Source organism: Bolinopsis microptera, chromosome 8 (genome assembly GCF_026151205.1).
Source record: "Bolinopsis microptera isolate Bmic1 chromosome 8, MBARI_Bmic_1.0, whole genome shotgun sequence".
NCBI classification, from domain to species: domain Eukaryota; kingdom Metazoa; phylum Ctenophora; class Tentaculata; order Lobata; family Bolinopsidae; genus Bolinopsis; species Bolinopsis microptera.
Genome location: NC_087079.1, coordinates 5,085,966 through 5,102,339, shown reverse-complemented (window position 1 = coordinate 5,102,339; position 16,374 = coordinate 5,085,966). Strand labels below are relative to the sequence as shown.

Genomic DNA, 16,374 nt, shown 5'->3' with positions numbered 1-16,374 from the left:
CACCTGGCAGGAGAGCTGACCCTGGATCTCTGAAATAGTTCCAGCGGGACACTGCTCACACGACACCTGGCCCTGTGATAGAGGAGTAAAGTGCTCGCTATCAAGATTCAAGGGGTTAGCTACAAAAGTATTGAACCTTCTGTAATTTCACATTCATCTCATCAGAAACCAAACTTTAAACCCTCTTCACGCATCATCACCTTGGTTAAATAATTAAACAAGACGCACCTCCTGATTATTAAAGAAGCCAGCGTGACACTTAATACAACTACTGGCAGCAGTAGCAGCTCCATAGTAACCAGCTGCACATGCCTCACAGTAACTCTGGCCACTCTTATCCTGGTACTGGCCAACTGAACACTGGACACACTGCACAGCTCCCTGGTTACTGTAATGACCGGGGATACAGAGGGAACAGGTTGTGGAACCTGGGGAATGGTGTGCATGTAAGTTATTGTTTTGTCCAGATTTATAACAAAGTAATTCAGTAGAATTGCAGTAAGAGTCTTGTTAACTAGGATGAACCATGGAAATTAACTAAAGACCGGTATGATAGTCAGGACTAAGAATTATATAAACACAAGAACCAAGTTTTTCTTACTACACTCGGCTACAGCCCAGTTTGCTAATCAAAACTACACCTAATAAAAAGTACCTGGTTTATCAGAGAACGTTCCAGCAGCACAAGGTAGGCACTCATCCTCAAACTCGTACTCTCCAGCAGAACAGGGCACACATTCTCCCTCCTTCAGAACCTGACCCTCAGGGCACTCCACCTTCTCACACTCGGTCATTCCTTCCTGGTCGTTACTTTCGCACGGCTTACATACCGACAGTCCTATTCGGGTTGAAACGACATTATTGTATAGTAGATTGTATTATGTATATATTGTTATTATATATATATGAACACCCGGAATCCATGAGTCTTATTAATTTTAAAGTTGCATTTGTCAAGAAATGTCCAGCAATAGAACTTGATAGAGAAGAGCATCGATTAATTTCTATATTCAGAACTAATATTTTGGGGATTAATAGAATAAAAGTTATAAGATGATAAGTTTAGTTATTTTTGTTGTGTAATTTATTTGCCTTCCGTAATTTTTGTCAGTATTTTTGTTTTATTATGATTGGTGTCCCGTTAAATTTTATTTAAATTAAAATTAAAAGATTTTTTTCCATACATACAAATTTTTTGGGATTCTTGTTTTTAAGTCTGTTTTGTTTCTACCTAAATATGAGCCTAACTTATTTCTATTCAGGAGGTTCTCTCAAGATGATTTTTAATTCGAAGATTTCAAGAGCCTAAACTGTGTATGATTCGCCTCTCCAAACAAATCAAAAGGTATATTGTACTATGTATAGATTGTACGATGTATAGATTGTACCATGTATGGTAGATTGGTAGTACTATGATAAGATTACAATTTGTTCGAAATTGGCTTACGAGAACCTGAGAATTAGCTTTGATTGGCGTTATAAAGGCCCCAAAACTAAAATAAAAAATGACAACTGTGTAATCTAATTAAACACATCATACCTTCAACATCCCCGTAAGTTTTTACAGGGCACTTGTTGCAGCTGCTGGCTCCAGTAACGTCACTGTACTCCCCTTTAGCACATTTCGAACAGGTCTCTGCTTCTGCAGGTAAAATTATAAAACACCAGTGCAGTGGTTTATTTCAACATCCTGAAAACTGACAGTCCGTCGCAGTTTGAGCTGCTATCGATGAAGAGAGATATGGCAACTCGAACAAAAGCATTAGCAATTGGCGTTATAAACGAAATCTGATTGTGGCCACTCACCATTTTCAGCGAAAGATCCAGCTGGACAAGGTGTACATATTCCATCCACACTGACTTCCCCCTCAGGACACGAGGCAGCACCACACTCTGTCGCACCTGGTGAGTTGTATTTAGTTGCTGTGTTACAAGGGGCTTGATACGTGACATATTACAGAAATATTTAATGTGAAGTTCAATTTGTATCTCAAATTGAAAATGTAATACAGAACATACGCTATAAGTTACAAATTCAAACCGTTTTCATTATTCGTTAAAATGTGCAACAAATAGTCAGTACACTAACTAAAATTCTAACTTATTAATTCGTCACCTCAAATTAAAATGATGACAGAGTAATATACACAGCTAATTAATAATAACCTTCGTGATCAGTGTTAGAAGGACAGCTCTTGCAGGAGGAAGCTCCGGACACATCTCCGTACGTCTCTACCGGACAGAGCAGACAGTCCGACCCCTCAACCGGGGAGTAGGAGCCGGCAGGACAGGCTGCACAGTCAGCAGCCTCAACGGCAGCCTCTGCAGAGGAGGTACCAGCAGGGCATAGTTTACAGGTACCTGCTCCCTCTTCGTCCTGGAGATGTTAATGTCAGGGGTCTGGTTTTTGTAGAAATGCTGGTTACAAATGTTGGTTACTCAACTGTAAACTGACGTCACAGGGCACTGATCGTGACGTCACAGGGCACTAATCGTGACGTAACAGGGCACTAATCGTGACGTCACAGGGCACTAATCGTGACGTCACAGGGCACTAATCGTGACGTCACAGGGCACTGATCGTGACGTCACAGGGCACTAATCGTGACGTCACAGGGCACTAATCGTGACTTGATTTGTAAACTACGTCTGACTGCCCCAACAAATACCTGGTATCCTCCTTTAGGACAGTCCAAACAAGTAGTACCACCCTCTCCCGGACTGTGCTGACCTCTCCCACAGGGGAAACACTCCCAGTTCTCACTCTCCGTAGTGATCTGACCTGGGGGGCACTTCTCACACTCCCAGTATCCTACATCAGGGGAAAAGGTACCGGCAGGGCACATGTCACACGCTATGTTAGCTTCCTGGTTGTTGTATTGACCTTCCCAGCACTGCTCACATTCGTCGGCTCCCATAAAGTGGGTCCCGTCTACTGACCATGTGCCTGCAGGGGTAGTTGTTATCTGCCATGTTGCCAATCTCGGAGAGATAATATTATGTAACTTCAAAATTTTTAGAACAGCAATTTAATTCAAAATGGTGGGTCTGCTACCAGTACCGCCTATAAAGTGAAACGGGAACCGATTAACGAATAGTTATAGAGCAAAGCTTACAGCACGATGTGCGCACATAAAAATATGATAGGTTTGTTGTTTAGTACATTTTATTTCAATCTGTTTATTTTGCAAACTTTAAGTTCGCATTCGCAAGTAAAAGTAAAGCCATTTTAATTTTTATGCAAAGTAAAGCTATTTTATGCTTTGATTTGAATTGCGTTTCTCATTTCTCTGATTCTAATCTTAGTACATTTGAACAATTTTTCTGCAGATGGTTGTTTTAACACTTGGAATATTAGTTGCAGCAGTCGAAAGTTTCAAAATGTTTTGACTTCCCACCCGAACAAAGGTTAAACAAGCATTGTTTTGACCGAGTCCGGAATTGTTTTGGCTACGTGTGGATTAAGAAAACAGCCTGTTTTCACTGAACCAGCAGATCATCAAATCATTTCTTGCATCAATTCTGTCGTTGTCATGGCAGTTATGCGGAGTTTACAGATCCTGATCCTTTCCCTGGCTGTTCTTCACGCCATTCCAGTCGATAAAATTGATGGTAAACCCGATGAGTTAAACTCAGGACAAGGAGGCGGCGGTGGTGGCGGCGGCGGTGGTGGTGGCGGTGGCGGCGGCGGTGGCGGTGGAGTCGGTGGTGGTAACCCAGGCTGGAATCAAGGCTACGGCGTTGGCCAACCTGGAGTCGGTGGTGGTAATCCAGGCTGGAATCAAGGCTATGGTGGTGGCCAGCCAGGAATTGGAGGTCCTGGTCCAGTGTGGCCTGGACAAGGAGGATACCCTGGAGTACAAGGAGGATACCCTGGAATACAAGGAGGATACCCTGGAATACCACAAGGTCCAGTGTGGCCCGGTGGTCAAGGAGGCGTTTCAAATGTACTTGGAGTCCTTCCAGCTCCACCACAAAACCAACTAAACTACCCGGGTAGCACATTCACATTCGAGCTCGTGTTAGTGAAAGACGACGGGGATGATGAGGATTATTCTAAAGATCCCGTGGTACAATATTACTCGGGGAAACAGATCGTGGTGGTTAAATCTCAAGGTGGCTACCAAGGCAGTGGTGGATACTCTGGCTACAATCCTGGTGGGAACGGTGGCTGGCCTTCAGCTAACAGCGGCTGGAATCCTAACGGCGGTGGTCCCGGAGGATACGGAGGTGGCGGTGGTCCCGGAGGATACGGAGGTGGCGGAGTTGCAAATCCTGGCCCGAACCCGAAACCTAGGTACGGAAAAGCCCCACAAGGATGAGTTCGTGAATGAATATTATATTGTTTGTTTTGACTTCTATTCGATAATTATAGTTCAATTTCGTGTTCTTTTTTCTCCTTTTAATTTTATAATCACACTTTCAAATCACTAAAATTAACAAAAATAAAAGCGACAAGCATTTTATTGGTCAAAATGCTGACCAACTAATTAATTTACTAACAATGAAAAAAGCAAATAAATAATTAACAACGTCCAAAACATTTATTGATAAATAACCAAAATCATTTTGATTACTCGACTTTTTTGTCCATTTATCAACTTAAAAATTAGAAAAAATAAAACAAAATAAATGGGCATACCTTTGGGGCAATCGTCACCGTCTTGGAGATCCATAATATCATCGTACGTGGTTCGATTTCCAGTAGCCTGTGTGGAATTTATTCAACATCAGTACTCAACATCAGTATTCAACATCTGTTCTCAACATCATTACTCAACATCAGTATTCAACATCAGTATTCAACATCAGTATTCAACATCTTTACTCAACATCTGTACTCAACATCATGTGACTCAACATCAGTATTCAACAACAGTATTCAATATCAGTATTCAACCTTTGTATTTAAGTTAAACATTGACTTTAAACTTTCTGTGTCTGAATACGTTCATTAATGTCTTCAAAAAATATCAATTAATAATTTTGTACACTTGTGACTGTTACTGACGTCCTATGTCATTTTGTGAACTATCCCTAATCCTTTAACCTGTTAATCACGCTGCCAAACGTTATACACATGTGCGAAGATATCGGTTGAACACTATGCTACCCAGGTAAGGTTATCAATAATTTAATCCTCCGGTCAAAACGTTGTGTTCCCAATTTTGTAGCCATAAATATTGACTTGCACTTTGCAGTATAATGGTGAATATACCCAACCCTGACTTTTACTAATTCACTAACTAGCTATAACCGTACGGGTAAATGCCTCACAGAATGGCTAGCCTCACAGAATGGCCAAATTTGTAAATGTTTTTGTAACTAATTTTTTATAAAAGACTGGTAGGTTTTGTGGATACCATATGAAACAAAAGTCTTCTGGCAACACTTCCTGTGGTGAAATCATTAACTAGGACCACATTTTCTGGCATAAATATGACTGTTTATGTAGAAATTTTGAGCACCGAAAAATTTGTTTTCAAATTTTTGAACTAAGTTTACATTTTGGTGAGAACTTCTGACACCAGTATGACAGAAGATGTTCAAAGAATAGTATTCATCAAACAGAACGAACATTGTTCAATATAGGAAGAAAAAAATGCTAAAATGGCTACACGCCTCACAAAATGGCCAAAATATGCCTCACAAAATTTGTTTTCAAATTTTTGAACTAAGTTTGCATTTTGGTGAGAACTTCTGGCACCAGTATGACAGAAGATGTTTAAAGAATAGTATTCATCAAACAAAACGAACATTGTTCAATTTAGGAAGAAACAAAATGTTAAAATGGCTAAACACCTCACAAAATGGCCAAAATATGCCTCACAAAATGGCAAAAATTTAAAACTCCTTTTATTCAATGAAACCATAAGTCTAAAGTATTCACAAGCTATTTATCATACAATAACACCCCAGATGGAGTGTTTTTACAGCCGAATGAAGGTATTATAAATCATGAAATCAGGGAATATGAACAACGCCACACAAAATGGCCATTTTTGGTGTAGGAAATTATGCCCTTTTTATTCAGTTCTAAGAAATTTCACCTATATGGGGGTGTTAACAAGGCATATTAATACCAGCAGCATGCCTGAAACAAGAGCCAAAGGTTTTAGAAAAATAAAATTTTCTCGTTTTCTTTTTTTTTTGCCATTTTGTCAGGCATTTTTTCTTTTTTGTGAAATAATTTTTCACAGCTCAGTTTTTTCGTGAGTTTTAGGTTATTACCCCATTCCTTAATAGGTTTTCTAAGAACGTGTGGTGATAGAAATTTAAAAAGTATCTCCATCAACAAGATTATAGAAATTCAGATTTGGCCATTCTGTGAGGCATGTTTTTTTGGAGGAAGATTTTCCGGCCAATTTTTCTCAAAGAAAAAATGGTTATGAGATTAAATGAACCCCCGGGAAGAAAAATATGAGTGTCAACTTAGCTTCTTATGAGATAAAAACTGGAATAAAGTGTGTTTTGTGACTTTGAGAGACCTTCCTTTTTTTTGGCCATTCTGTGAGGCAAATACCCGTACACAGAAAAATTATCTAATTGAGCTCTCTGGCAAAAAAAGTTTCCATTGGGCTTGACCGGACTCCTTCCTTTTTAGCCGATGAGCACACATTCAAGTGAGTCGGTAGTGATCAGTATTCGGTACCATATAAGTCCATGCTAGATATACCTTAAGAAACTTACCTGGATGAAGAGTAGAAAACACACTGCTACAGCTCTCATCATGATTGCAAAACGTAGATAGCAAGGCAGGAGATGAAGCTAAGAATAAGGGTTTGAAGCTGAGTTAAAGAGACATCTGTCGGGGCACGTGACGCGCGGCTCTTCTGACAGAGTGACAATCTCCTTACAAAGGATCCGGGCAGTAGTTACTACTTTCCTAGTTAGCATGTCACGGCCCACTCTTAGAATGCCACTTTAACTTTGTTAGCGTGAATCTCCAGCTGTTCCTCCGTAGGCATGCCCATTGTGTTGGGTAAATCCTGTTTGTAAAACTTGGTGGAGTAGATGTCGAGTGTGCTCTTTTTAATTCGATTAAAGCAAACTGCAGTAAGATCACCAGACGGTTCAGTAAAGAGCGAGATATAGAAATTAGAAAAGGATTAAAAGTCAAAAGAGAGATTTATAGTCTATTATATAGAGGAGGGAGGGAGTGGGATTATCTCTGGATTTTTATATAGTCAATACTCATACTTCATAGCCACAAATGATAAAATATGGCAAAGAAATGTAACAATTTATAGCGATAATTCTTGATTCTGGATTTGCAATTGCAATTGTGCAGTACGTATATATTTGTTTTGCCACTAAGACGAGCAGCTAGGTACAACCTATACTGTGCTACACACAACACATACACTAATACAGCTTAGCAACCAATTTCAACATAAAAAGTAATAATTGCATACGATCAATATTTGGAGGACTTCGCCGCTTCGCCGCTTCGACACGAACTGGCATGTAATGAAGTAGAACACTAAAAGTTGATGAGAAAGCATCAAACATGGCAATTGAGGGAAGCGGTGGCTCACCGCAGGGAGCTAAATCAATACCATCACCTGTATCGCGATGGTAAAATAGAGGCTGCTTTGCAGTACCTAACCCCCTCCGGCTCCACCGTACCTGCTATCAATATCATGGTAGTGGTACTGACCCAGCAGGATTTCCCCAGGATCTCCTAGTTTCCTTCCACTTGGCGTTGTTTCTGACCCTATTTCCATCGTAGAACACCAGCTTTTATCTTTTGGAAATAGACCACGACACACAGATGTGGTGTCACTACCCTATAGCAGTGTAGCTGTTCAGAAGGCTGGTGCTGTGTAGGATGTCTCGAAGAGGTTTTGGCTGTGTCAGATATGATGATGTCGGCATTGTTATTAATATCCACAAAACTCAACCAGTACTGGTCAATACCTTTGTGCTCACTTAATCTATTTAATAATTTACCCATGAACAGATTGTAAGCGAATCAGTCAGGTGGTTAAAATACCTGTGGAAAATATTTCGAAAGCCCTAAAATGACTCCTCCAGATCCAGTATTGACCTTCAATTAGACATAACTCACTAGCTGAAGTAGCTCTGATACGTCCGATTAGAACCTGTAAGACTGGCCTCCAGCTCGCCATTTTTGAGATCCAAGCAAATAGAGGACGTTCAAACTCAAAGGGCGTAATATATTTAGCTCGACAAAATACCTGTGGAAAATATTTCGTAGGCCCTAAAATGACTTCTCCAGATCCAGTATTGACCTTCAATTAGACATAACTCACTAGCTGAAGTAGCTCTGATACGTCCGATTAGAACCTGTAAGACTGGCCTCCAGCTCGCCATTTTTGAGATCCAAGCAAACAGAGGATGTTCAAAGGGCGTAATATATTCAGCTCGACAAAATACCTGTGGAAAATATTTCGTAGGCCCTAAAATGACTCCTCCAGATCCAGTCTTGACCTTCAATTAGACATAACTCACTAGCTGAAGTAGCTCTGATACGTCCGATTAGAACCTGTAAGACTGGCTTCCAGCTCGCCATTTTTGAGATCCAAGCAAACAGAGGATGTTCAAAGGGCGTAATATATTCAGCTCGACAAAATACCTGTGGAAAATATTTCGTAGGCCCTAAAATGACTCCTCCAGATCCAGTCTTGACCTTCAATTAGACATAACTCACTAGCTGAAGTAGCTCTGATACGTCCGATTAGAACCTGTAAGACTGGCTTCCAGCTCGCCATTTTTGAGATCCAAGCAAACAGAGGATGTTCAAAGGGCGTAATATATTCAGCTCGACAAAATACCTGTGGAAAATATTTCGTAGGCCCTAAAATGACTCCTCCAGATCCAGTCTTGACCTTCAATTAGACATAACTCACTAGCTGAAGTAGCTCTGATACGTCTGATTAGAACCTGTAAGACAATAGACTGGCCTTTAGTTCGCCATTTTTCCAGATCCAGTCTTATCCTTAAATTGGACATAACTCATTGGTTGAAGAATCTCTGATATGTGATACCTCAGATTAGAATTTTCGTTAATCTAGCCTCCAGCTCGCCATTTTTCAAGCAAAATACCGTTTTGCTTTAGAAACACATTTTTTAGAGATTTTGCTGGCGTATCCTATAAAATCACCCAATTTGTCTAATTTTAGGGAGAGGCGCTAAAAGGGGAGGGGGCGCTTTTTCGGCGGGGGCGCCAACAATAACATGCACCGTTACGCCACTGATAAGTGCCCAAATAAAATTTTGCATGACTGTATTTTTTATAAGAATCCCCGGCCAAAGCCTAGCAAGAAGAAAAAAAACATGTTCTAAAATGAATTAACAATTCGTACCTTTCATTTCGTGAAAATTACAATACAAAATCAGTAAATATCAGAAATATATAGTAACGACTCTAACAAATTTGTAAAAGCAATCCAGAAACGAGCTGAAAACGGTACAAGTAACCACCGTTTAACGTTGTCATTATTAACTGCCTCTGTTTAGTATTCTACCATGTGATAGACAAAGTTTTACCACGTGCTGCACAGATAGGAAATGAGACATCCACCACTCATTTTCAAGAAGCATCGTGTGCTAACGAGTCATGATTGAAACAGACAATTCTTAACGAAAAAGGTATTAATCTAACCAAACTGAGATCTTATCTCTGCTTATGTACTCCTAAAAATAAGATATATCCAGCATCCCTTCACCTGATACATTTTAATCGATATCTTAGATTTTAAATCATCGAGTGAAGGGCATTGAGCACAGTTCAAGACCCTAAAAATAGTACAACCACAATCATAAAAAGCAACATAACATAATACAAACTTACTTATAATCATCAGCCACATTCGATGCAAAAAACAAAATTAAAAGATGTTATATCTGGTTTTCTAGATCTAGTTTTATACTAGCTCTCTTAAAAATTGTTACATCAAGCTATTAATTTCCTACTTAAAGTCTAATTAATTGTGATTTGCTTTTTGGAATTTAAACGGACCCCTTTTGTGGCCACAGGTTTTCAAATATTTCCTAAAATCTCATGTTAGCAGGGATTAAGTGGAAGACTTGTAGTTGTAAAAACATGAGGAACGTCAAGTATTTGATAGAACATAATATGCTATTAATATGCACATAATATGAAACATGCTGATCGTCAAAAAAACGCCAAATCAAACTAAAAACTGAACTTTTGTGTCTGCGTGTCGTACACACGGTGTTTGATGGTTTCACGGTGTGGTGCGCGCACAAGCACGTGCCGCGCGTGGCAGTCCACGTGTTCTATGAAACTACACGTGGAACTGCACGTGTGAGAAATGTGTAACTAGCTGCCAGCTCTCTGAGAGAGGAATGTAAGTCTCCTCAATATCACACAACTCCCTCCATATAACTGGTATCTAAATGGTTTATTAGAGTCCTGACAAAAGTCATCTCCCACTTGGAGTTGTCCATGGCAACCTGGAGGTCCGTGCTGGGGCACCGGAGTAGGTTAGGGGCAAACACCATGGCCAGGTTGTCTGCTGTCATCTTGGTCTTCTTTATCGTCTCCTCCGTTAGGAAACCCTGCAAGATAAATAGATTTTGTTAAGAATTATTTATGCAATTAAAGAATTAATACTTATTCATGTGATTTCGTTCACCCGAACACGAAGTTCAAATACATTTTTATAAGTTACTTTCTCAATCCGAATGGAATTAAACTTTGTCCCTAATAAAATTGTAAACTGACTTTCAAATCATCGAAACTCTCAAAACGATTAAAAAAGAGTCAACGGTTTTTAAAACTTTGAGGGTATCTTCCTGCCTACATTGACTGTAATATCATTGACTGTAATATGACGTGACCGTACCTGAAGGAACCTGATGACGAACGTGACGACGAGTCTGTTAATGGCAGGCAGCTCTGAAACTATAGTGGAGCAAAAGGTCGCATTTTCACAGTTATCTAAACACTTTTGGTAGGTGTCGTGGCAAATTGCGGGGTCGTATAGCTCTCTGAATAGGGATCAGGGTTAGTTATTAAACTCTTTGCTATTTATCAATTTTTTAATCCTTACATTTTTGTATATTTTTTAATTAATTGACTTAAAAAAGGAATTGTGAACAAAATAAAAGATAATTTAACAATTTTATCTGATAAGCTGTAACTAAATATTACCTGGTCCACTCCTTGAGAAGTGAGGCACACACAGGGGCATCAGTAGTGGGGAACTCTGCCAGGTACTCTCCGTTGTCTAATGATACTTTCAGAGAACACACCTTGTCTATATCTCCTGGCACTCTGAGGGTTAGAAGGTTAATTAATTAATTAACTAATTATTTATTAATCAATTTATTGAATCTAATAACAAGATGATAAACTTGGCAAATAATTTAAAAATCTTGATGAAAAATCAGAATGTTATGCTGGATGTATCAGCTCACCTACAGCTCTTTTTATCGCATACCAAAATTAAGAGCTGATAACGTAAAATATTACTAACATTACTAATATATATTATTATCTACGAACTGATAATAAGTTACCTGAAGATCCCCTCAGTGGAGAAGCCACCATACTCAATAACTTTGCCAGCTAGAAGAGTTAGCACCCAGGGTAGATGACGGTCAGGGTGGGTTTCCTTCTGGAGCTCCATCACCTCCTCTAGCGTCGCTCCGAACATGCTCTTCTTGAACGGGAGTTGCTGCGGAGGATAGGGTGTTAGATTTTAGTTTGTCGGGGGGATGTTCAGTTTTTGGGGTGTGATAATTCATTAGGGTGTAAGCGAGGGGTATGATTTATTTGGGAGAAAAATGTGTCAAGGAAGTCTTATAAAGTTAAAAAGTCAACTGAATTGAGAAACATTTTCATAACAAATTTACAAGCGACCAAAGCTGTACCAGTAACACTTATTCTCATAGCTTTTACTGTAATTCACACTACTTTAACAGTGTAGCATCTCATCGTTAAACTGTTACAGGTACTTTGGGTAGAGAATTTGACAGCTACTAATGAAAATGACGTGGCATCCATAACAAGACTTGCACACGGTGACATGTACAGTCACATACAGGAGTAACATGTCAATTTGTAGAGTAACATGGGCTTCCTATTATAATGTACTGACTGTGGAGTAAGCAGAATTCACAGCTCCACCTAGATTCCGTAATTCATAACTTTAAAAAGACAGCACAGATATCGCTATTAGAAGCGCGGACGATTAACAAAAATAATTTGTTAGGCCGTTGAAAACTGGCCCTTAGAAATTGTATACCAAAGTTAAAAGCAGCTGAAAAAGTGCACCTTTCTCTCAGGAAGAGGGCTCTTCTTTCTGTTCCTTCTGAGGGAGTTCCACCTCCTAGGAGCCCTGGGAGACACAGCCAGACTGTCCAACACTCTGTTCTCTGGTAGAAGAGGGGAGGTGGGGGACATGAGGTTACTGTTACTGTGGTGTCCGGGGTGGATCTTGAGGGAGGTGGCTCTGTTCCTGTTCAGTCGCAAGGTAGCTGAACGGAAACTGTTGGGGGACTTTATCCCATTGGGGGACTTCTCACCCGGACGGTATATGCTCTTTATTATAGAGGGTAGCTGCATCGTGGTGATGGGTGGTGTCACTGTGGTGTCACTGTGGAGAGTTGTCTGATATTGCTAGAAAAGAGGTTAGAACGTCAGTCACGTTATACAAGTTCGATGACTTTTTGAGTATTAGTGAGAGGTGCAAAATAAACAATGTAAAATATTGGAACTGTTAAAAAAGAGGTTATCTCTAATTTCGAAAAACAATGCTAAGAACGATCTGAAAAACGATTCCAAAAACGAGCAGACTGTAAACGGCAAAAGAAAACACGAAAACAGACGATTAATGAAGGAGGCAGTTACAAGTTCACGCTATAGACAGGGACCACAGTGTGTGCCCTTGTCTAAAGTTAGTGTAACTTAACATGCAGAGTTGAACCGCATTAAACTTCGAACAATATGTCGGTTATTCAATGTGACAATGTAAGCTTTTTAACCATTTCAGGACATATTAGAAATTTAACCTGTTATGTTTACTGCCATTTAAACTATTGGTCACAAATCTTTCAAGATTTGTCAAAAAATAAACAGCTACGAAAATTTAAAGAGCCTGCTGAACAAATTAAATATATTCATGGAAATACCGAAACACGATATCAAAACACCCACTCCAAAACAGGTAACTAAATATACTAAACCGATATAATTATCCAGACGGCGGCAACATTTAATCCTTGGCACTTCAGAACATTGCCGAGTATTAAATGGTGTATTTATACCAGTATCTACATGTAACTCGATATTCCCGGCAACGTATTTAGTTTGGCGGTATCCTTATAAATTCAGCAAAGTTGCAAAATAGTATGCGTCAAAATGATTACAGATGTAGTGGTGTAAGCAGGGAAGGAGATATGTGTGTGGCATCGTGCCAAGTTTGTTTTAGCACGTGACAGTGATTAAACAATCAAACTTTAGATCAATCAAATTAGCAATCACTGAACGCACGCGCGTAAAAACAAATCGTACCAACCTCCAACCAAATGCAAATAATTTAAAGTTTAGCAAGTCAGGTACAGAGAATTAGGAGGATCGATCGTGGAATGTGGAATGTACAGGATTGTTGGCCGAGCAATTTGGACAGATAAAATGTTTACTACACCAACTGACAACTTCTCAATTTGTCAGATTCCTCGCATCAGCTCAGGGAACAGCAAAAACGTTAAACATCAATATGATTAAAGCTAGAAATAGCTAGATAAACGAACACACGTTAAAATAATGTAAGCAAAATGCAAATAAAGGATATTGTAAGGGGTGTGGTCGACATGTCTTATCTATAACAGACTTGCTCCTACGTCAGCACACACACACTTCATCACTGTTCACTGTTAACATGAGCAAATGGAGCGCTGTGATTGGCTAACATGAGCAATGGAGCGCTGTGATTGGCGAATGTACGAGATGGTATGACTGGATGCGATTGTAAGTTATTGACTTTGAGAGCTGAAGTTCGTGTCAAGTTATTGGCAATAAGCCTGGAAGAATCCGGAATGTTATTGGTCGATCTTCGTAGCAAGGGACTAAATACAGTGTTCTGATTGGTTAATTCTAGAAACAAGGGACAAAATAGAGCGTTCTGAAAGACTGATTCTAGTAGCACGAGATTCTGACTGGTCGAAACAGAAACCCCAGACAACTCGAAATGTTCTCACAACTTTCTCAATTCTCACGGTTCCCAAAATAGTACTTTCTCATTTCTCAGAGCTGTCTGCCAATGTACCCTACATGTCAAACAACCTGGACAGGTAATAGACACCAATTACACCAATAGTCCAATCACACGATGTTTTGTGGGACACTTGTTCTTAGTTTTTACTTAATTAGTTCAAGTAATTTTACAGTTTACATTACTTTCTCAGTTCCTAATTTTACAATGCACTGTGTATTTAGTGCACTGTGTTGAGTAACAACTAACATCTGCAAACACTGTGACAAGGTAGCGCAGGATAGTCCGGCTAAAGTTAGCCGGCTTACTTTGTGTGTATATATAGAGTGATGATAGCACGGACGCTGTGTGATGTTACTAGTGACACAGTTAAACACCTTTGCAGCGATGAGTTCAGTGTTGAATCATCAAATAAAGGCCAGAACGTTAAGGGAGGAAAGTTTGTTTGGGGTGTGCGGGGATAGTAGATTCTATTTATGGTTAAGCGTGTATTTTTACTGAAAGTAAAAGAGAAATATTTTCTAAAAAGTAAAAAGCCTTGTATTTTCTAAAAAGCTGCTGTGTGTTAAAGTGAACACCGTGTGTCCACTGTTCACTATGGCTTTCCTTGTTAACACCACCCTTCCAGGTTTACTCGAGTTCAGTATTTTTAAATTTCAACACTGTCAGAAGTCACTAGTCAGAACGTTAAGGTCAGGATTTTTCTACTTAAATTGATTGAAACTCTCCTGCTGTAATTTGACTTTTTAAATGGTTAAATATACCTTTATCGTTTACAAGGTGAAGACGGGTTAATTGTGAACTGATTGAGGGTGTCTGAATCGAAAACTTAAGGCAAATTAATATAGAATCTGGGAATTGGTAACCGATATATTTGAATCCACCTTAAAAATGATTAATAGCTCTACTATATAATATTAATAATATGTACTACAGTGACTCCATATTATAATCGTAACGTTTCTAGACGGCGAATTAATAATATTAATATATTTACGAATTATATAATATATTTTAAACTCCATATTATAAATTGCAGCCTACCTCTTTAGCAGCGAGATTTTCACTAGATTTAGTCCTGTGCTTCAAACTCCGTCTCAGACTAAACTTCCTGATCCAAGGACTATTCCCACTTCTCTCCGGACTACTATCCGCTTTAAGGGACTGCTTACTGGTTGACATATGACGCCGCGCAACTAGACTATTCCCACTCCTTTCTGGACTTTTATCCGCTTTAAGAGACTGCTTACTAGCGGACATGTGCCGCCGTGCAACTAGCCGGTTAGTGGACATGCTGGCACTGCGGGAGGAGCGGCGTACAGCGTAGTGGTCATCTTCATCTTCTTGCGTGGTGGCGAGGATTGTGGGAATACCGGGGGGACGAGCGTTAATGTTGCGGAGAACTCCGGTCAGCTTCATCGTGAGTTACGAGCGAGGGAGCAGACAGAGAAGTTAGAGGGTAGGGGAGCAGGAGGCGTAACAAGCAGGTGCTACGAGTAGGTGTTACAAGCAGGCGTAACAGATATGCGTAACAAGGGTGACAGGAGAGAAGAGTAACGGTTGTGACTACTTGACAAGGTAAACACCCACGACTGGAGCTCTTATTGTGTAACGCGAGCAGCAGTCAAATCATAAAACTTTGGCTTTTTCTATCCTCCAATCAGAACACAGTACGGCTTCCCTCCACCAATAGCAGAGTGGTATATGTGACACGTGATAACGAGTGTTGTTGAAAGGTGACGATTGGTATAAAGTAAAGTGTAGGATGTACTCAAAGTATAGTTATAAGGTCACGTGGTATGGCTCGTGGGTCGTCATGGCAACATGTGAGACGCGAGGACTGTACATTGATCACGTGGCGATGGATTATATTCCTTCGCAGTGACTCAACGTTAACTTATCTCCAAAATAATTGCATTGATAAGGCCAACATCTCCTAATATGGTATTGTTAGAGCTCTTTTGCTCACATATCTGTGCCAAGAGGTTGCAACTAATGTATGGAGATCAGCTTACGATCGCACCATGATAAAATTGTATGTCTGTACTTAGGAACACGTGATATTAAAATGAAATAATTTGAGCAATTAGTATTAACAACATTCTATCATCTAACCACGCCCGAGATAAGATCGAAAATAAACAAAAAAGTTGGCCTTGATTTGAAG

General features: G+C 39.7%; 3 protein-coding genes and 1 long non-coding RNA gene across 17 annotated transcripts in view; 1 reads left to right on the top strand and 3 right to left on the bottom strand.

The window, feature by feature from the left end:
- Positions 1 to 8: 8 nt before the first annotated feature.
- On the bottom strand, positions 9 to 759 carry LOC134819251 (uncharacterized). The gene is made up of 3 exons (XR_010160739.1): positions 656 to 759; positions 229 to 428; positions 9 to 72 (listed from the first exon to the last, which is right to left on the bottom strand). It is a non-coding gene; the product is annotated as an uncharacterized LOC134819251 (long non-coding RNA).
- Positions 760 to 2,155: 1,396 nt separating this feature from the next.
- Positions 2,156 to 6,743, bottom strand: LOC134820100 (signal peptide, CUB and EGF-like domain-containing protein 2). Its single transcript, XM_063830321.1, has 4 exons — positions 6,691 to 6,743; positions 4,643 to 4,709; positions 2,670 to 2,947; positions 2,156 to 2,377 (listed from the first exon to the last, which is right to left on the bottom strand). The coding sequence occupies exons 1-4, from the start codon at positions 6,730 to 6,732 to the stop codon at positions 2,156 to 2,158; spliced, it is 609 nt and encodes a 202-aa protein (XP_063686391.1). The 5' UTR covers positions 6,733 to 6,743.
- Positions 3,500 to 4,380, top strand: LOC134819757 (uncharacterized). The gene has a single exon (XM_063829894.1). The coding sequence runs from the start codon at positions 3,534 to 3,536 to the stop codon at positions 4,320 to 4,322; it is 789 nt and encodes a 262-aa protein (XP_063685964.1). The 5' UTR covers positions 3,500 to 3,533; the 3' UTR covers positions 4,323 to 4,380.
- Positions 6,744 to 9,303: 2,560 nt separating the features above from the next.
- Positions 9,304 to 16,374, bottom strand: part of LOC134819296 (rho GTPase-activating protein 39-like) — a 59,896-nt gene continuing 52,825 nt past the window's right edge. For all 14 annotated transcript variants that reach the window (XM_063829175.1, XM_063829173.1, XM_063829167.1 and 11 more), the window contains 4 exons: positions 11,512 to 11,669; positions 11,144 to 11,266; positions 10,836 to 10,980; positions 9,304 to 10,548 (listed from right to left, as the gene is read on the bottom strand). In XM_063829175.1, the coding sequence (XP_063685245.1) occupies positions 10,354 to 10,548; positions 10,836 to 10,980; positions 11,144 to 11,266; positions 11,512 to 11,669 (621 nt within the window). In that variant the 3' untranslated portion in view covers positions 9,304 to 10,353. The remainder of the gene's footprint in view (positions 10,549 to 10,835; positions 10,981 to 11,143; positions 11,267 to 11,511; positions 11,670 to 16,374) is intronic.

What these genes read in the sequence shown, in the direction of transcription:
- LOC134819757 (XM_063829894.1), top strand. Translation starts at nt 3,534, where the DNA reads ATGGCAGTTATGCGGAGTTTACAGATCCTGATCCTTTCCCTGGCTGTT.
- LOC134820100 (XM_063830321.1), bottom strand. Translation starts at nt 6,732, where the DNA reads ATGATGAGAGCTGTAGCAGTGTGTTTTCTACTCTTCATCCAG. An exon ending in GTTTTCTACTCTTCATCCAG is followed by an intron (nt 4,710 to 6,690) that starts GTAAGTTTCTTA and finishes AATTCCACACAG; the next exon opens with GCTACTGGAAATCGAACCAC. An exon ending in CGGTGACGATTGCCCCAAAG is followed by an intron (nt 2,948 to 4,642) that starts GTATGCCCATTT and finishes CTACCCCTGCAG; the next exon opens with GCACATGGTCAGTAGACGGG.